The sequence below is a fragment of the Schistocerca nitens genome, chromosome 6 (assembly GCF_023898315.1).
Source record: "Schistocerca nitens isolate TAMUIC-IGC-003100 chromosome 6, iqSchNite1.1, whole genome shotgun sequence".
Taxonomy (NCBI): domain Eukaryota; kingdom Metazoa; phylum Arthropoda; class Insecta; order Orthoptera; family Acrididae; genus Schistocerca; species Schistocerca nitens.
In genome coordinates this window covers 573800888-573822286 of record NC_064619.1, presented here as the reverse complement: position 1 = coordinate 573822286, position 21399 = coordinate 573800888, and the positions used below count along the sequence as shown (strand labels likewise).

The 21399-nt window shown below is 38.3% G+C and overlaps 1 protein-coding gene across 1 annotated transcript in view; it reads left to right on the top strand.

Annotated features, from left to right (window-relative positions):
- Positions 1-21399, top strand: part of LOC126262851 (speckle targeted PIP5K1A-regulated poly(A) polymerase-like) — a 193104-nt gene that overhangs the window by 111393 nt on the left and 60312 nt on the right. The window contains exon 9 of the mRNA XM_049959719.1: positions 3922-4202. Within this exon, the coding sequence (XP_049815676.1) occupies positions 3922-4202 (281 nt within the window). The remainder of the gene's footprint in view (positions 1-3921; positions 4203-21399) is intronic.

The following is a 21399-nucleotide window of genomic DNA, read 5'->3' as shown; positions in this document are numbered from 1 at the left end:
CAACAAGATGAAAGAACACATGAGATAGAGGGCGACTGGGGGAAAGAGAGGAAGGTGGAGATGGAGAAGGAGAGGGGTGGGAATCGGGGGGGGGGGGTGAGAGTGAGTGAGAGACAGTTCATGTGAGTAGAGAGTTGGTTACTGGTATTGCCTACATAGAATGCTGTACAGTAATTGCAGCATAGCTGAAATGTGTCATGGCTGCTTTCACTTTCACACATGAACCTGCACTTTGGGTATAAAATGCTTGTTACTGGACTGTGCTAGGAGGTGTATGGGACACGTCTTGCACCTGGACCAACCACGAGGGGTGCAGGATTGGGAGCAGAATTGGAATAGGGATGAACAAGGATATTCTGTAGATTGGGTGGGTGGTGGAACTCTACTTTGAATGGGATTTTAGGTAGGATCTCACTCATTTAAGGGCATGATGAGAGGTAGTTTCAGCACAAGACCCTGGTGAGGGATGTGGTTGAGTGATTCAAGGTCTGGGTGATCAGAGGAATGCTGGTTGGTGGCAGGTTAGCAGAATTTCTGATGTTGGAGGTCAGTTTATGGATGAGCAGGATAGGATATTGTATGTCAATAAGGGCTCTGGTAAGCTTATCACTATGTTTCGACAACTCCTGCTTCCCACTGCCGGTGCAGTGTCAAATTGTGATGAGGCTGTGAGTAAGACATCTTGATATGGAACAGGTGGCAGCTACCACAGTAGAGATCTTAATATGTTATATTTAAACTGTTTATATTTTGTGTTCTGACACTAGAACAGTAGTTAATTTACCAGCTATCTGCTCTATTTTAACAAATGAGAGCACATACATATTAAAAATTTTGAAATTTTGTGCAATGTCCTGTCTAATCTAAAGTATTACACAACTACAGTTCCATATTTCTTATTTGAGCATTTATTCTGTTAATTTATGTGTGATTTAACACCGTCCTTAAAATCAAAGACCGTATCTGCACATTTATGTTTTGGGGGCCGAATCCGATAGTGCAGATGAATATGAAAGACTGAGTATAGTTGTAGCAGAGTTATTATCCTAGAAAGGGAAAACTGTTCTCAACTTGAAGGTTGTTTTGAACAATACAGTGGAAGTGATATATCCTTGCCATCCTCTGACCCCTGAACTGGCATAAACATCCAGCTATAAGGGTATGTACAATTTAACATGAACTCCAAACCATGGGAAAATTTGGAATTTCTCAAAGTAACATATTTCCAGAGGTGAAAGAAGTAGTAAATGACATAGTAATTGTTCGCTTACCCATTAAACTGCACTTATTATCCTGCGGATTCTTATTTTTAAGTTTTTTAACCACTTTTGTCTACGATGTATATATAAAATAGTGAGTATGGCGATATGTTAGTAGAAGTGCAATTGGATTGTAGTTTTGAGTTGTTACTGATATTTGTGTTCTCCCATAAGGTCATTTGTTGTTTTTCATTGTATAGTAATAAGCAGGATAGTTACGACTGTAACAGCTATTATGACAGTATGACCAACCATAATCCCTAGTAACAGTGTCAGCTCCCATGTGTTGTGGGTGAAACGATTCTATTATTATGTTGCTAGTGTGTCACAGGTGTTTTGTGGAGCTGCTTGTAAAGGTTAGTTATGAAGCAGGTTTTATTGGTAATAAACATAAAAAGGGGGTAAAAAGAAATTGTCAAGTGTGTCAGAATATTTCACCAGTTATAACAGCAGAGTATGTCTCCAGTCAACAGCTACAATACAATTCAGGAAATAGGGGCATGGAAAGACATGTGAACTGTCACTCATGTAATCAGTTATGACTCATTTATTAAACAAGTGATCAGTGAATGAATAATTAACATTTCTGCTGCATGTTGAGTAACTAGTTCTCAGGACTTAACACAGAAAAATTGCTGAACAGGAGGGGTAACTAGTTTAAGATAATAAAGCTTTTCCTAGGAAATGGTTAACAGTGAGCTGATGGTTTCTTTTTTTAAACAATGGAAAATACAGGATGAAATAACAATAATGCGAAATAAGATAGATTGCTGCTCACCACGCAGGTGTGTAGGCAGGCACATTTAAAAGTAGACACACACACACACACACACACACAGAGAGAGAGAGAGAGAGAGAGAGAGAGAGAACTGTCTGTGCACTAAGGGCTGAATGCGGTGAGCAGCATTCTCGGCTGTGGTGGGTCGTTGGGTTACAAACGGGGTTTGGGGTTGGGAGGGGTAGTGGTAGCAGGGTAGGGCTGAGGAAGATGATGTAGTGCTGCCTGTTGGAGACTGCAGGGATGTCATGGCAACAGGATGATAGGATGTTAAGTTGTGTGTGTGTGTGTGTGTGTGTGTGTGTGTGTGTGTGCATGCACATGTGTTTGGAGTGAGGAAAGGGAAGGGGATAGAGCCAAGCACTTCCAAAGGATGAAGCGAGGAAGGTCACATAAACAAAAGATGTATAGCAGTCACTGAAGTCAGATACTGTGTTCGGGGGAGGGGGGGGGGGGGCGCATACTTGGCAACTGTGTGGTCTAGCTCTTTCTTGGCAGTTTTGCAGAGGTCATTCATGTGGACAGACAGCTTGTTTGTGAATTTATGAAATAATTTATACTGCTTCAGCCACATTTTTGCTAATATTTAATTAGTGCAATGTGTTTTGGCAGCATGCTGAAATCATCAGGTGCATTGCAATTACATTTACATTATATTAATCTGAAGAAGTGTTTTTAGGTTCATTTGCTGTGTGTTCCATTGAGGTTATGTATTGATGTAGGAGCATTTTTTGTGGAAATTTAGCTGTCTGGCACACATAGCACAGGGACATCATCTGTATGTGAAAGTGATAAGCTGTGATGTGTGTGCTACTGTGTTCTATGTGCCAGACAACTAAATTTCCAACCAAAACAACTGTATGTCAATACGTCACCTCACTGGCACAGACAGCAAATGAACATAAAAACCCTTTCAGATTAATATAATGTAAATGTACCTGATGAGGGCAGCACGCCGCTGAAACACTTTGTGCTAATTAAATGTTAATAAAAAAAGTGACTGAAGCAGTATAAATTATTTCATATATTTGCGATACAGTTTCCTGTCCACATGAACAGCCGCCACCATACTGAGCCCAAGAGACACCTGGCTGCCATGCATGCCACACATCATGCTGTGCTCGACATGAGTGACTTCTTCACAGCCTTTGTCATCTGAAGTCTTCCCTCTTTCCACAAATACCAACTTCTCTGAATTGTGCTGTTTGGAACTCATCCTACAGCATAATCTGGATTCTTGTAAACTGTCATCCCCCTCCCACCCCCCTAACCACCCCTATCCCCCCGAAACTTTTGCTAGTCGCCATCCACACTTGCTGCTATCCACTTCCCTGCTCCCATTCCAGTCACACATGCTTGCTGTACCCCCCAGACCCCCTGCATACTTCTTTCCCCTTCTTTGCTTCCCCCCCTCCCCCCTTTCCCAGTGCAGCCTCCCGATGTTGTGTGCCTAACCACCTTCTATCCTATCCTTGTTGCATCTTGCACACTTCCAAAGATAGCACTATGGCATCTTCCTCCAATCCCTACCCTACTATCCCTCCCCATACAGAGGAAACAATAGTGATTGTGTGTGTGTGTGTGTGTGTGTGTGTGTGTGAGGAAGGCTTTTCTCCGATAGCTGACAGTACTCTTAAATGAACTTCAAATATGCTTGTCTACTGCCCATTACCTCCCTTTTTGTTTATCGGTTCTTTCTTGAGCAGTTAAGAGGTAGAGGTTCTTGAAAAATTTATGTATTTTGAAGTCGATGTGAGCATTTCTTTCTTCTATCTCATCATTACTTTGTCTTTACAATATAGCTTATTTTCCTAAAAATTATGATGTAAAGTCTGTCTGTAATATTTTATTTTTCATTTTTTTGCTATCAACATTTTTTTGCAGTTACTTCTCAGAAGTTAGACTGGAGCAAGTAGTATTGGCACCATACGTGGGAGATGTGCTGGACCGTGAAATTTTCATTAGAGGAGGAATGGCAATCCCACCAGAAATGCAGCTGTACAATATAATAATGTATAGTGGTGCTAGACCACTCATGGTAAACACCCCTATGGTTTTACAGGACCCGTATCAATTAAATGTGAATCTGACCAGTAGAGTTGATGAAGAAACTGTATCAGAGTTTCAAATTAAATGCAAACAAGCATATGAGATGGTTAAGACCGGTAAGTGACTCAATTATACTCCTATTTTGAGATATTTCTGCTATAATTGTGTGTGCTACATTCCTTAGCTACACAACAAAATTTGAAAAGTAAAGTGCATTTATGTATGAGATTCAGTCTTAAGCTATCGTTTGTGTAGTATTTGGAATTGCTATATTGAAAGATGAAGCATATTGGCAGGGGCTGTCTGTTTACCATGAAAACTGTTTATCATGAAAACTTTCCATCAGAAAAATAGAAGGGAACATCTTTCTGTATGCACAATCTAAAGCAACTTTGTCACTGCCTTCCTTTTTGTCAAAGAATGACAGAAGTTGGAGGCATCAAAAGTGCTTGAGAGAGCCACCTTTCACTTTGATTTTCAAAGGGGCAGGTGTGGTTAGTGAAAGTGTGTGTGTGTGTGTGTGTGTGTGTGTGTGTGTGTGTGTGTGAGAGAGAGAGAGAGAGAGAGAGAGAGAGAGAGAGAGAGAGAGAGAGTGTGTGTACATTATATTAGGAAGATTGTATTTGGTTTGCAGGCAGAGCATAACCACTGAAGGAAAGAGAGATTGAAAATGGTCTTTATATCACTGTTGTTTTCAGTTCAAATATTTCTTTTTTATGTACATTTTTGTTTGTTAATCACTGATATTTATAGGTCGGTAGTAAAACACTGAGGAGTGGTGCATTGCTCAATGATAAAACTCTACACACACAGTATTATAATGATGCATAGCCATTAAAGTCGTGAAAGGCTCCATATATTAGAGTGCTGCATAAATCTCTTCATGTTATGATGCAACTTAAAAAATGCTTCATAACTATGCCTTAAATGTACGTACCCATTGTATGGTAAATTTGCAGATTTCAATACCTGTTACTTCCTGCATTCCCAAGTCATTTAGTTGTTCATCTCTTAGAACATTTCCTTTAATGTTGTCTTCTAGTAGCTTTTGTTTGATTTTCAGTTTCCTCATCTTCTCTTGCCTGACCTGTGTAAATAATATGTATTTCATATTTATGTTAGTACTCTTCCATGCAACATTCTGCTACAGCCCTGAATTTTGTGTATCACAAAATAAGTTAGAAAAAATATTTGTGCCCCACAGTATAACAGTTTTAAAGGACATGTACAAATGTTACATTGCTATTTATATGGCTGTTGTTCATCATGTGACTAGGATTTTATATCTGGTAAACTGTTATACCATTTTCAAATGCATGTGACTTATATTCATGGTGCTGCAATTTTAAGCGTGAATCTGGAGCTTTGGGGTAACACAGTGAATGCATTTTAATTAATTCCATAACATATATTTTGTTCTGCAGTAGTTTGTTCGATATTGTGAAACTTCCTGAAGGTTGAAAGTGGATATCGTAGTTTGGTACACAGGTTTAGTCACCCAGGAAATTTCACAATTTTGTTAATGTTCGACACTCAGCCATATTTAATTAACGACACCTTAGAGTGCAGTGTTCACTTCTTTGTCTTTGTTTCAGTATATCGGAATAAAACTCAGGTAAAAATACTTTCCAGAATGACATTAGAAGCAGTTGTTTCTGACACTGACTGTAATTCAACACTGAGAACTATTGAGTCTTCACATGTTTCAAGACATTCTTCCTTGAGAACATCTTATTCTACAAGAAAATTTATAATCATCATTAGATAAGTCTATGAAGAATTTATATTTGCTTCATATTCAATTCAGGAATTGATGAGAAATGAAAAATCTAAAACTTAAAAATTTTTATGATATGATAGACATTGGCCAGAGAGGTTGACTCCTGAAGTGAAGGTACGAAGTGCTGTTGCACTGAGAATTTAGCCAGCTGTGTTGAGACCCAGCATCGAGATTATTTTCCCATACGGGTGATTTGCGGAGCCTTTGAAACGTTTATGCTCTAAGAAATGTCTTATTTGCTAATTTACTTAATTTTATTTAATGTAACCACTTGATCATTTTGACGTTTTTTAAAGCCAAACAATTTGTAACACTTACTTAAAATTCTTCTCGGTTGTAGACCATGTTGTCTTGTAAAATGATGTACCATCATTTCAGCCATTGTTGCAAACAGCCTTCATTTGGGAATTTAATTCATCTGGGTCACCGAGGAAGGTGGAGCAGTGGTTAGCACACCGGACTCACATTCGGGAGGACAACAGTTCAAATCTGTGTCTGGCCATTGTGATTTAGGTTTTCCGAGATTTCCCTAAATCGCTTCAGGCAAATTCTGGGATGATTCCTTTGAAGGGCATGGCTGACTTCCTTCCCCATCCATCCCTTATTCGGTGGGACCAATGACATCACTGTTTGGTCCTCTCTCCCAAATCAACCAATCCGGGTCAGTACAACTTTTAATCTTCAGGCCTGCCCCTATATTTTATTAAAAGGAGCAGGAATAAAAGTTTTCATATGATTGAGTGTCAAAGTGAAGAGGAAGGAAGCAGTAGTTCTTTATTCATTGTAATTTAAGATGGAAATCAGGAGGGAGATGATTCTGTAATGTTCTGCTGTTCCTATGGTGTGTATTACCAGTTAGGACAGATTTTTACATTGTGTGCTGTCTGTGAAAGTGTTCATGGACTTGTGTGGCAGAGCAGTCTTTTCCTGGCTACTGCTGGCTGCCAAAGCAATGGAAACTTGTTACTACTATTGTGGTTCATGTTATGGACCACTTGACTACCTTCAGCTCTCATAGCTTCCTTTCGAAGGGAAGTGGCTGCCAAGTCGTCTTGATTTGTATATGTTTGCCACATTCATTTTGACATTTTTCCACGTGACTTTATGAGGTTGTTTGAGCCATAGGAAGTGCTCGTGCTTTTTTATCCATGTTCTGTTAGGTCCCTCCAATGTAAATTACCTCCCACTTACATCAGACTTCATAAACTCCCAGCATGTGCTGTGTATCAACAGGAGCAGGTGTCTAATGTACAAGAAACTGAGCAACATTGATACATACAATGAAACCCTGAATTAACAAACCCACTAATAAGGAAATCTTGCTTTTAAGGAATAGTTCCGTTGGTCCTAGTGACACTCCTATAAGAACAGTGTTATGTTTCCCCATGTTTAAAAACCCCGCTTCAACAAGAAGTCTGCTTTCAAGCAGACTATCGTAGTCACCAACTCAACTTCCCTTGTATCAATACCAGCAGATGCAGTGAAAGAATCAGAAATAGATTTCCGTTTGACTTACATCACATGATCAGATGTCACAGTCCCTGAGTCTACCAAGCACAAAAAGTGTAGTTGTTTGTTTAATGAAATGTCAAAGCTATCAATTTTGCTTTTGTGGAGTTATGGCTTGCAAATGTAGAAAGCTTACAGTTCAACAAAAGCAGGTGATCATCCGCTATGTCAGTGGCAATTGTAACATAAATCTTTCTGACATGGTGAAGAAATCCAATTTAGTTCAATCTGCATGTGTAGTATATTCAAAAAGTTCTTAAATGCCAAACCTAACGATTCTTGCAGATCCAGAAAGGAAGAACATTCATACATCTACTTTAAGAGCTGTGGAAAATATTCTTCTAAAGTAGTTTCAAGGACTGAGAAGGGGAAACATTCCCATAAGTGGAAACATACTGCAAGAGAAGACTCGTGAACCCAATCTGAAGAATGGCATTAGTGAGGCTTTGATCATAGAAACATGAACTATTGGGAGAACATTGTACTGCCACCATTGATATGAGGTGTGTGAGAAAAGTAATGAGACTGAGCTTTTCTCTACCAAAGTTTTATTTGTTGCAAACAACAATATTGCCCCCTTCAAAATAGTTCTCTTTGGCAGCTATATGTCGGTGGAGTTGTTGTTGCCAGTGTTCGTAGCAGCACTAAAACGCTTCAACTGGTATGGCCTTTAAGATGTCGGTCATATTCTTTTGAATGCTCTCCAGAGTCCCGAAATGACCTCAATTTAAGACATTTTTCAATTTTGGGAAGGCAAAAAAGTTACAAGGACTCAGATCAGGTGAATAGGGGGCTGTGGAACAACAGGATTTCTTTTTGAGTGATGGTAGTGGCCGTGTGACATGAGTTGTTGTCATGATGCAGAATCCATTTGTCTATAATGTTGAGTCTAACTTGATTCACGCTTTTCGTGAGTCTATCAAGGACATCTTTGTAAAACACTTAGTTGACAGTTTGACCTTGAGGAACAAGTTCTTTATGTATGATACCTCTTCTTTCAAAAAAACAAATCATCATTGTTTTGATCTTTGATTTGCTCATTCGAGCTTTTTTCATTCGAGGAGTGCCACTCCCGGCGTTGCTGCTTCGACTTAGGATTGTACTAAAAAATACAGGTTTCATCACCTGTGACCATATAAGTAAACCATTTGTGGTAACTGGTAACCCTCTCAAGAAGATCAACACACACATTACTTCGATTATACTTCTGCTCAGTTGCGAGACTTCTTGGCATCATTTTGACACATGTGCAAAACTTTGTCAAAATTTGGTGTACAGTGAAAGAAGTGAGGTTCATCAACTCTTGCCCTTCCAAAAGCAATTTCTGCCAGTGAAAAACTTGTGCTCTTGATAATGTATGTTCCCCATAGCTCTGTTTCAAACTTTCCAAAGGTCGTCCACGTGGATTCCCCAAATTTAACGCAAAACTTGAGGGCAAAATGTTGCTCTAAATTCCACTTTTCCCATTTTTGTAACACAAAGCACAACTTCACTGGTGCCACTTTCAAAAATCATGTGGTGGCTGTACGGAGCTGAAACTTGGACTGCACATCTAGAAGAAATGAACACACCTGTCTACACAAGTATGTTTATGCTGCGTTGTCAGATCGGTTGCAGTCTTGTCGGTCTTATTCCTTTCTCACACAACTCGTACAGGTCATGATCCCTACATTTTCAGCACTGATAAAACTGATGTCTTTTATAGTTCACTTCCTGCAAAATCATATGCAGTTAACGAAGAAAAATTCCACAGTGGTAAAAAAAGTAAAGAAAGGATGATGACACTATTGTGTGTATAGTGATGCAAGTGAAAAGTTTCCTCCACTATTAATTCCCAGATGCTTTCAAAACATAAAAACACTATTTTGTACATATGAGTACAACGCCTGTCCCTGGAGATGTCACAAATCTCACTGACTTTTTCAGACATTTGGATGCCACAATGGGTGCAACAGGATGGAAAATTGTACTTATTATTGACTTAAGCCCTGTACACCCCAAGGAAACACAATTTCTGAGGAATGTAACTGTTTTGTTTCTTCCTCCGAACTACACAGGTTATCTGTAGTCTCTGAACGTGGGCATAATACACTCTGTTAAAACCAAATGCAGAGTAGCAGCTGTGTAGAAATCAGTTTCATCCTTTGAGAGGAAAGTAATGATGAGACTCAGCATTGTACAGCCTAAGCATATGTTTGTCGCTGCCTGGAATTCTGTAACACAGTAGACTGTGTTAAATTATTTCACAAAGTCTGGCTATGGTTCATCAGTAACTGTTGAAGAAGATCTAGAAGAAAACTGGAGTAGGTGTACCAAAACTGGTATATCTGAAAATGCCACAATCCAGGAGATGTTTGTTGTGATACTGATGTCCCGACTTCCATACCTGAGATGGGTGCAAATGAAGTGCTTATGAAGGAACACAGGTAGGACCTAGCGGTGACAGTGATGAAGAAGAAGGAAAAAAGGAGACTTGCATTAAGTTTCCCTGCTGCTGTGAAAGAAAATCATACTGTTAGGAATTTCTTTTCCCCTTTTAACAATGTGGGAAAAGATAGATTACTATTTACCGTAAAGATGATATGCTAAGTTGCAGACAGGCACAATTAAGACACTTACACTTAAGCTCTTGGCCATAGCCTTTGTCAGAAGAAGAGAAACACACACCATTCATTCTCACAAACAAGCATACCTTGCACACGACTGCCAACTTTGGCAGTTTGGACCAGAATGCCTCTTCCTGACAAAGGCTGTGGCCAAAAGCTTGTGTGTAAGTGTCTTTTAATTATGCCTGTCTGCAGCTTAGTGTGTCATCTTTATGGTAAGTAGCAATCTATCTTTTCCTGTGTTGTGGATATTCCTACCAAGAGTTTCCATTGTTTGATTTTCCTCTTTTGATGTAGATGGATCAATTCTAACTTCTGTCAACCAGCTGAAGTGACAACTTCTTTCACTACAATATTCTGGAAGGACAAAACAAACAAAACTTTTTGATTTTTTTTTAGAATGAATAAAGGATGTGCATTGTGAAAAGTGGAATATATTTACTGCATTTAAATTTGTAGCACAAGGTATTGGTAATTTTGTAATTAAAAAGCTCTTATGTTACCTTAAAATGCTTGAACTGTGATTCTGGATCACTCTTTCCGTGTGTTCTGGCAAAACTCCTATTTAAGGAAGAAATATTAAGGTCCCCAGAGATTCGTTAAAAAAGGGTTTTACTATACCTGCGTGCTATGAACCACCCACCCCTCCTGCCTTTCCCCACAATCACCATTACTCACAGCAGAAGAATGGAATTTGCCTATGTTGACTGTCAGGGATAATCAAATCTGCAGTACTGCTGTCGTAGTTGGAACTGCAGAAGCTGTGCTCCACCTACAGAACTAATGGATGCAGTGAAGAACCTTTTATAACCATGTCATGTCCACAACGAACAAGAACTACAGATGTGAGTTGGTAGAACAATTATGCTTCACTCTTGTACCATATCTGGGGGAATCACAGACCATGTGGTGAAAAATTCTTTGCCAGTTGGGCATTAAACTGATTTTTTGGAGCAACAACAAAACTTTTGACCTGCTGTAGACCACGTAAGATGCCATCAATGAACTATACATGGCTGGTTTTTGTGAGGTCAGCTGTGATTGTGAGTTGTGGCAACTTCCAACAACATAGACAATTAACATCACGTACGGCTCGGACAGACATAGAAATCTGTTGTGGCAGAACACCGAAATCATATGGTCAACATATACATTTTGAGGAGACTTGTGTGCTAGCTAGAGAGCCACTTGCCTACCAAATGAAGATACAAGACACAATCAAGATAGTAAAGTTGACCACCAACATGAACTGTAATGAAGATTACAGACTTTCATTGTCTTGGCAGTCAGCAGTAGCTAGCATACGGACAGATAATGCTCACAAGACAAACATTGGAAACATCACTGAAATTAACATTTATATTATTTTGACATACTTAAAATAAATATTTTCAATTAACGTCCTTCAAGATGCGACTGTTTCTAAACCTGGTTGTGAATGTTAAGAACACTTATTTCTTCAGACAGCTTCTGTGATATAGAATAAGACCTCCCAGTTGCTGTGGTAAGTTCAAGCACTGAAAGTTTCCTTAAAACATTTTTCATTGGTATCCAAACTTTGTCACTAGTAGATTTCTTGAATGATGTTCTTGGGCCAGCAGGATTGTAAAAATGCACAAAGACATCATTGTTTTCCAAACTTATTCTTTCAACCTCTGCAAGCCACCACTGTTCATCATACACACATGCCACTATATCATTCAACGTTAAAGACAGAGATGTAATTTTACTAACACAATGATCCTCATAAATTTCGGTTTCTGCTGTTGCATAGCATCGAACTAAGTTTTCTTCAGTGCCGAGGAATTTGTGGAAATGCATTGTTCCTTTTATTTTCAAATCTGGTTTGAAGTGTTGTTTTTGTATGCAGAACCACTTCTTCTTTCTTGATCATAAAATAGGTAATGCCTTTAATATTATCCTTGGAAAGACATACATGTCCTGTAATGTGAGAACTTGGTCTGTGGTTGGTCTTTGTAGGCTGGCTTTACTTACTTCACATTTTGTTGTACCTCCTACTCCATCACATGCATTTTTACCATGGCAAGATGCAAAAAAGTGCCATTCAGCATCCAACCCAAAGTCTACTTTGTGCTTGCACAGATTTGAAAAATTCCTTTCGTTCTTATACTGACTACCACTTCCATCTGAAAAGTATATGAGCTTCTCAACCTTGGGAAAATTTTCTTTTATGTAATTTATTACATACTTTTGAAACACATATACAGCCAAAGTGTTGTGCTCCGAGTAGTAGCTTAGAATGCAAATTGAAGAACTGCAAACTTCATCTTTCTCATTTTTAAAGTAGAGAATAAATGGATGCACTGTTGCCTGATCATTGACCCAGTGGTACCCTTGTATTGCATCCTGAATCACAAATGTAAAATTTTCTGCAAAATCTGCTAGCACTATGCATACAGTTTCATGAAGTTGTGCTGTTTTGTCCTTCAAAAACTTACCTTGGATTTTAGAAACATAGAGGTGACTTTTGAGTTTTTGTAAGTTATCAGTTAAGGATTCCAAGTACTCTTTCTGAGATTTAACCACTGTTATCATTTCTGCCCTGTCAGTTGTGACCCAATGTTTGAAGGTGATACTGTCTGGCATTTCCTCATCATATTCGTGAAACAATTCAATAATGCTTCCCTTACCAGGCATTTATTACACAAACTTATCATGCAGTCATAACTGTTAGTGTCACAGACCATTAAATCTAGTAACTCTTTGTAGTTAAGATCACTGAGTTTTGCACCTGCAATCATCAGTTTGACATTTTGAAGATATAAACGAACACATACGGAGTGTGTCCCTGAGGATACAGCCAAAATACACTAGTTAGGGTGGAGGTCACAAAATTTTGACCTTCCAATTTTGCATTCAGGATGAGAATTTTTGAAAGCTACATACAGTTAATTTAAATTTGACAGCAGTAGTCGTTTCTGCTTTGTTACTTTAACTCCATTTGTAACAAGTCTCTTGCTATCTTTGCAACCTGGGCACATTCTACTATTTCCATCATCTTCAAAAAACTGCTGGATCTTTTTAATTGTTTCTTCGCTTATACCAACTCCTTTCTTCTTTTCTAAAACTAGATGAATGCCTTGCTCTTTCACTAATTTTCAGTTTAGTTTAACCAAACAATGAGAAATGTTGAATTCATGAACTATATTTTCTCTTGACCATGAGTCAGGGAGCAAACTTAAAATTTTAACTTTTTCCTCTTTAGATGTCACTGAACATTTAATTTTTAATTTCTCTATTAAGCTCAAATATTCAGTGTCAGATGATGCTGGTGGTAGATTTTCTTCTTATTTATAAATAATGTTGGTATCTGTATTATTAAAGCATGATTCCAAGACTTTTCTAATTTTGTCTGAAATTTATTGTACCTTATTTTAAATCGCTGCTTTTCTTTTTCTGCTACTTAATTTTATTATTTTCGAAGTAGGAGATACGTCTAACTTAGAACAAACAATATCCAATATGCTAACAGCTTCCTCTTTAGGAATATAAATGTCATTACCAAGGTTACATGATTCTGGTTCTGGATTCACAACAAATATTTTTGAGTAACAATTTTGGCACAGGGAATTTTCAGGAATCACATTACATTTCATTTGGGAAGATGTTTCACTCTCACATAACAAGGACAAATGTTCAAGTTTTATTTCCCTCAACCTTTAGTTATAGGCTTTTTATGAACTTTAAGTGGATCACAGCACTTTCTTCCAAAAATGTGGTTGTACTTCAGAATATATTTCTTCTCATGATACTCACACACTGATGTTACAGAAGAACTTACTCGAAATTTAAACAAAGTTTGTATAACTTCATCAAAGTCATTGACATTTTTCAAGTTTTTTGAAACTGAACTGTAAACTGTTTTGTGACACACTTCACTTGCTATCTGTCCAACAGAGCACTTTTCATCCATGTTATTGTATTCCAGTTAATCTCTCAAAATTAATTACAAATTACACACAGAACAAAGCACATAACACATTCTACACTCACAATGAACTATGAACATCCACTCTAAAAGAGGTTTCAGAACAGACTAACTACAACAATGCCACACCCAGCAATAATGTACTGTATTGACAATAAACCTAAACGTAAATGGGCATTTTTATTACCACAGAACAAAAGCGAAAGCTCCTATTGTTTGATATTGCATTATTAAAAATGAATGAACTAAATGAATATTGGGTGATAGTGCTAACTAAATATATGTCACAGTTAAATTTTTACAATGAAACAATAAAGCATTTAAATAGGCAACAGCCATAAGAGCAGTTGTAGAGTAATGTGAGTTATTTCCTCATTTTGAAAAATTCGTATCTTTGTTCACAGTCAGATATCAATGTTGCTATCATATAGGTCTACAAACTGTGCAAAAATCATATTTTTATATTCAGGCCCACCTGAGATAACTGACCCCAAACTTTACAAAAAATGAAAATTTTCAAATTTCAAAAATTCATAAAAAATTAAGGAAACATTTGTAAGTGTTCTTGCTCCATATGAGGCTACTGGTGTATGATATCTAACTATAGGAAAAAAATAGACTCTCATAAATCACTCCTTGTTTGTTATTTTTGGGCCTAAAAAGTGGATTTTTGAAAATTTGGATACCAAACTTTGGAGGTGATTTTGACTGGTTAGTTTTGAATTTGAGGTATTTTGTGTAATAGACAATGTTTTAGGGGACACTTTTCTAAAAACAATCATGTCAATTGCAATGTTTTAACTTAACCCAGTGCAGAGATATTCGTATTTTTGCTAACATCTCTAAACTGAAACATCGTCGCATGCTTACAAATGAAAATGGCCGCCATTCAGTAAAGGTGAAAGGTAAAATTTTTTTAAAAAACTGTTTTGAACTTCTCAATTATAGGGTAATCACATATAAAAAAAATTAAAATATTTAAAAATGGTCAAACAACCAACTTAATTTTTATTGGACCACTTCATTTGGATCTACCCATCTTGTCATGATTGGAGCATACCAACACTCATCAGCCTGTATGATTAACAAGTTCTGGCATAGAGCTGAAGCAGCATGGGGCAAAGTTTGAATCAAAGCCCATCTGGGTTAAAACTTTTGTTGCAGCCAGAGGTGGCAACTCTGTGCACTTACATTTTACACCTGACATTCGCCGAATAACCTATAAATTTAATCATGTATTCTTCCTATTACACTTAATATGCACAATAAGTAAAATTTTGTTATTTTCTATCCTTCCTGGTACAGCTTTAATGATCAGCAGTGTGTGTGTGTGTGTGTGTGTGTGTGTGTGTGTGTGTTGTTACCCTCAAATATGGGAACTTGCCCTACAGTATATCCTCTCTTCTCGACACCCTCCCATACTTAATCTCCTTTAGTGCATCCCCTTCTCTCTGTTTTCATGATATATATTTTTATTTATTTTTGTCTCATTGTTTTATTTTGTGCTTTTGCTTTCTCTTCCTTCCTTTCTTTGTTATCTTTTCCTCATATTTTCCTCCCAGTTCTTAATTACACTATTCCTTTCTCTTCCATAAATCCTTTTTTATTTCTCTCTCTCTCTTTATCATCTCTGGACTAAAGTTGACACATTGCTTACTATTGTACTAATCTTTCTTCTGCTGTAATGCGACAAGCTCTTCCGAGCCATTGGCTTCCATGACAGTAAAGGGGATGTGACATGGCCACTTGAAGCTTTCAGTGTAGTACTGAGGCATCCCACACTGGTTAGAAAAGCATATGATGCCATTATTCAAGGCTTGTTGCTTATTTTATTGTATTTTGACAATCGCGTGAGGTACTGAGAAGCATTATACATCCCTTTCAAGAGCATGATGTACAGAATATTTCAAGTTAACATAAGTATCAGTATCGTGTAAAGTTATTGAGTTCCATTAGGGCGAAGGAAATGGTAACAGACAAATCTTGAAAAATTAAAGATAATAAATAGTTAAAATAAGTAGCAAGCTTTGAATAATGGCATCAGATGTTTTCTGATAAGGATGGAATGCCTGTTTCCTGACAAGGATGGGATACCTCAGCTCTAAACAGATAGCTTCAAGGTATTAACCAAGGCTGATACAGTAATGATCAAAGAGTCAGATTAAACAGCTTGGCAAGGTACATACTTTTGTTGGCAGCATCATATTGCACTGATAAAAATAGGTTTTATTAAAATTTAACTGTAAGTTCCGTTTAACCCTTTCGCTGCTGTGGACATGTATACATGTCCTGCGCTGCCATTCCCTAAGTACTGTGGATGTTTATATGGGTGCTGCTTAAGTTTTCCTATAATGCTATGGAAACTTGTATGTGTCCTGAGCAACCGACCTCTCACTCTTGGGGACAAGTTACTTCCACATCTCAGTGAATAAAGGAGCTAGGAGTATTTATCATACAACATATGTGCCTCTTTTACTGATTAATTAATAATTTTAAGAATAATAATTATGATGGAAGTTAGCTGGTGCTGCACAATGGATGCAACAATAGTGAGTTCGCTCAGGAGTGTGTCTTAGCTAATTTACTCACAGAGACACACACACTCCAGACAGTCAGAAACATATAATATTGTATTATTAGTTGATAGTTGTGTGAGTCTTGAAGTTATTTACCTCCTCCTCTTTTTTAAAGACAATGTTATGGCGTCCATTGTGCTTCTTTCTTGTTTCTCCAAAATATTACATATCTGGTGACACAGATATGTGGATCAGATGAAATAAAGAGTTAATAAGTGACATTGACTTTTTAGCATAAGAATTAATATATTTCACACTATTGGTGAACTAAATAAAAATCCACATCCTCTCTCTATTGTGGATGGAAAAAGAGAGACAGTACAGGATCATGAAACATTCAATAGGAGTTTTTACAAAACATGAGAAGATTAATGTTTTTCATTTTCTTTTTTTTGCTAACTCCATAGGCTTGTTTGTTGTGGGCATACCAAATTTTAATCTTTGCTGTGAGCTGCTTAAGCAAATTAATGGATAAAAATAAAAAGAGAAAAATAAAACATCTATCCATATAGGTAAACCAGCATAAGTCCCAATACAACTGGCCCCATACTGTATACTGACATAGTCTACGTTTACTGGACAGCAGTATACAGTAGAGCGGTGCGCCTTTATGTACAATCATAACATATGCAAATTAATTTTTGGCTATAATTTATATAACATATTTATTGATGGCCAAACTTATTTTAATGTTTACCTTAAACATGCCAGCTCTCTCTTATTTTAAAGTTTTATTTACATATTCTGAAAGTTTGATTTTCCAAGTCCATGCCACGACAAAGGGCACATTCAAAGTCGGAGTCCGCTGCTGTATTATTGTGGAGTAACTGCTACACACCTCTTGCAGGACTGTGCTTACAAATGTTAAGCAATTTTTGTTGCATGCACACCTTGTAAGTACATTGGGGAAACACGGCTAGGCAGTACAGTTTGTCTTGACAGTTTTTGGATAACGATGAACGTCCATAGAGCTGTTCTGTAGAACAATGTTTATAGGCAAGTGCGTGATTGAAAGTTTCCAAGTCTGCAATGGAAATGCCCATCATTTCTGCCCTGTAGTACTGCAACCACGATGTGCATCACATATTTCAATGTCCAAGGTCAGCCCATAAATTTTGAGGTTAGTCAATAAACGTTTTCACCTTGAATGGTCCCTTGTAGCAAAGTCTAGCATCCCTCACAACAAAAAATGAACCAAAAAGTCTGGCTTACTGTAAGCAACTGCACCTTCACTTACTATCACGCATGTAAATGCAACCTTTTTACAGCACACGCCAAGTGTTTGCTAACTGAAAAGTTCCTCTTGATATCGACTTTGTCAATACATATATGCCATTTCACATAACATATACAAAATAAGCATTACAGTTCAACATTGATTTAACCTAAGCATATATAAACATATATCTACATGTTGCTGACACGTTGGGTACATATATGTTACAATTCATACATAGTCACATCTACATGTATTACAGCATTTATAACTCGCGCAGAAAACAACATTTCAGTACCACCGTATGTCCTTTAAAATTTTGCTTTCGCCCTTAGGATGCATATAACAACATATTATGACATTTTAAATACACAATACTTGAAATTTTCTTTGACCATTCAAAGGATGTTTATCTCTTACAGATCTGTCATGAGCAGGTAACTCTTTTAATCTTTGAGCTCATGGAATAATATTACTTTACACAGAATAGCAATTAAAATTTTTTTTTCCAATTTCAATTTTGAAAGGACAATAAACAAAACATACATTTTGTTGATATGCATAAACCGCTGTCCTCACATTTCGTCTGACTCGTATGCCTGTAAATACAGATTGCAAACAAAAGTGAAGAAATCTTCATTGCATGTTAACCAACACAAGCAAACGTAGCTATGCTTAGCCCTGCCTCTCTCAAGTCTGCTAGGAAAGCATCTACTGGTCTACAAGGAATGGTGACGGAATGGAAAGAAGCAAGTTCTTTTTTTATCTTATTTATTGTTATCTGCTGCTGAGTTCCATTATCTACGTGCCATAGAATAATTGAGTAAACTCTTCGTGCTCACATCTTTGTATCTTTGTGAAACTACTTACTTAGTGTCTGCTGAACTAATCTCAGAATTCTGACAGTGCAGCATCATATAAGTTATCAACATTACTTGTTTGAAAGTACCTGTAGTGAGTGTAATTCAATGTACCTAACTTACATCAATATCTTCAGGATACCACTCTTGTCTGTATAATATACTGAAATATGTCACTACGAAGGTTGGGCCGAGAAAATATTGTAGATGAACATTCAAATAAGTAGTGATCCTATCTAAATGCATCATGAATACTCATATTTGGTGCTCATCTCAATAACATGCACTTTCTAATATATGGCTTGACCTCTTCTTGCCTTGGTAATACTAGATTTAAGCTTCATTTAACCATATTCTACATACTGTGATCTCTTGTGTAAAGTCATCAACTCTTTTTTAATGATCAAAACCAGTCTTTTTTATAAGAGTGCAAATATTCAGAGCATGTCCATTACTTCAACTTACCATTTTTAGTCCTTCCACATTCATTCTGTGGTTACACCTGCAATTAATAGGTGTTGTAGACAGGCACGACCTCGTTATCTTTCAAAGTGTGTTCAGAATGTGACCATAGTCCTGCAATAATTCTTTCTTTTGTTATATATATATATATATATATATATATATATATATATATATATATATATATATGTCTGCTTGTGTCTGTATATGTGTGGATGGATATGTGTGTGTGTGTGCGCGAGTGTATACCTGTCCTTTTTTCCCCCAAAGGTAAGTCTTTCTGCTCCCGGGATTGGAATGACTCCTTACCCTCTCCCTTAAAACCCACATCCTTTTGTCTTTCCCTCTCCTTACCTCTTTCCTGATGAGGCAACAGTTTGTTGCGAAAGCTTGAATTTTGTGTGTGTGTTTGTGTGTCTATCGACCTGCCAGCGCTTTCGTTCGGTAAGTCACATCATATATATATATATATATATATATATATATATATATATATATATATATATATATATACGAAATTCAAGCTTTCGCAACAAACTGTTGCCTCATCAGGAAAGAGGGAAGGAGGGAAGGAGAGGGAAAGACGAAAGGATGTGGGTTTTAGGGGAGAGGGTAAGGAGTCATTCCAATCCCGGGAGCGGAAAGACTTACCTTAGGGGGAAAAAAGGACGGGTATACACTCGCACACACACACATATCCATCCACACATATACAGACACAAGCAGACATCTCACAAGCAGACATATTTAAAGACAAAGAGTTTGGGCAGAGATGTCAGTCGAGGCGGAAGTGAAGAGGCAAAGATGATGTTGAATGACAGGTGAGGTATGAGTGGCGGCAACTTGAAATTAGCGGAGATTGAGGCCTGGTGGGTAACGGGAAGAGAGGATATATTGAAGAGCAAGTTCCCACCTCCGGAGTTCGGATAGGTTGGTGTTGGTGGGAAGTATCCAGATAACCCGGACGGTGTAACACTGTGCCAAGATGTGCTGGCCGTGCACCAAGGCATGTTTAGCCACAGGGTGATCCTCATTACCAACAAACACTGTCTGCCTGTGTCCATTCATGCGAATGGACAGTTTGTTGCTGGTCATTCCCACATAGAATGCATCACAGTGTAGGCAGGTCAGTTGGTAAATCACGTGGGTGCTTTCACATGTGGCTCTGCCTTTGATGGTGTACACCTTCCGGGTTACAGGACTGGAGTAGGTGGTGGTGGGAGGGTGCATGGGACAGGTTTTACACCGGGGGCGGTTACAAGGATAGGAGCCAGAGGGTAGGGAAGGGAAGGTGGTTTGGGGATTTCATAGGGATGAACTAACAGGTTACGAAGGTTAGGTGGACGGCGGAAAGACACTCTTGGTGGAGTGGGGAGGATTTCATGAAGGATGGATCTCATTTCAGGGCAGGATTTGAGGAAGTCGTATCCCTTCTGGAGAGCTACATTTAGAGTCTGGTCCAGTCCCGGAAAGTATCCTGTCACAAGTGGGGCACTTTTGTGGTTCTTCTGTGGGGGATTCTGGGTTCGAGGGGATGAGGAAGTGGCTCTGGTTATTTGCTTCTGTACCAGGTCGGGAGGGTAGTTGCGAGATGCGAAAGCTGTTGTCAGGTTGTGGGTGTAATGGTTCAGGGATTCCGGACTGGAGCAGATTCGTTTGCCACGAAGACCTAGGCTGTAGGGAAGGGACCGTTTGATGTGGAATGGGTGGCAGCTGTCATAATGGAGGTACTGTTGCTTGTTGGTAGGTTTGATGTGGACGGACGTGTGAAGCTGGCCATTGGACAGGTGGAGGTCAACGTCAAGGAAAGTGGCATGGGATTTGGAGTAGGACCAGGTGAATCTGATGGAACCAAAGGAGTTGAGGTTGGAGAGGGAATTCTGGAGTTCTTCTTCACTGTGAGTCCAGATCATGAAGATGTCATCAATAAATCTGTACCAAACTTTGGGTTGGCAGGCCTGGGTAACCAAGAAGGCTTCCTCTAAGCGACCCATGAATAGGTTGGCGTACAAGGGGGCCATCCTGGTACCCATGGCTGTTCCCTTTAATTGTTGGTATGTCTGGCCTTCAAAAGTGAAGAAGTTGTGGGTCAGGATGAAGCTGGCTAAGGTGATGAGGAAAGAGGTTTTAGGTAGGGTGGCAGGTGATCGGCGTGAAAGGAAATGCTCCATCGCAACGAGGCCCTGGACGTGCAGAATATTTGTGTATAAGGAAGTGGCATCAATGGTTACAAGGATGGTTTCCGGGGGTAACAGATTGGGTAAGGATTCCAGGCGTTCGAGAAAGTGGTTGGTGTCTTTGATGAAGGATGGGAGACTGCATGTAATGGGTTGAAGGTGTTGATCTACGTAGGCA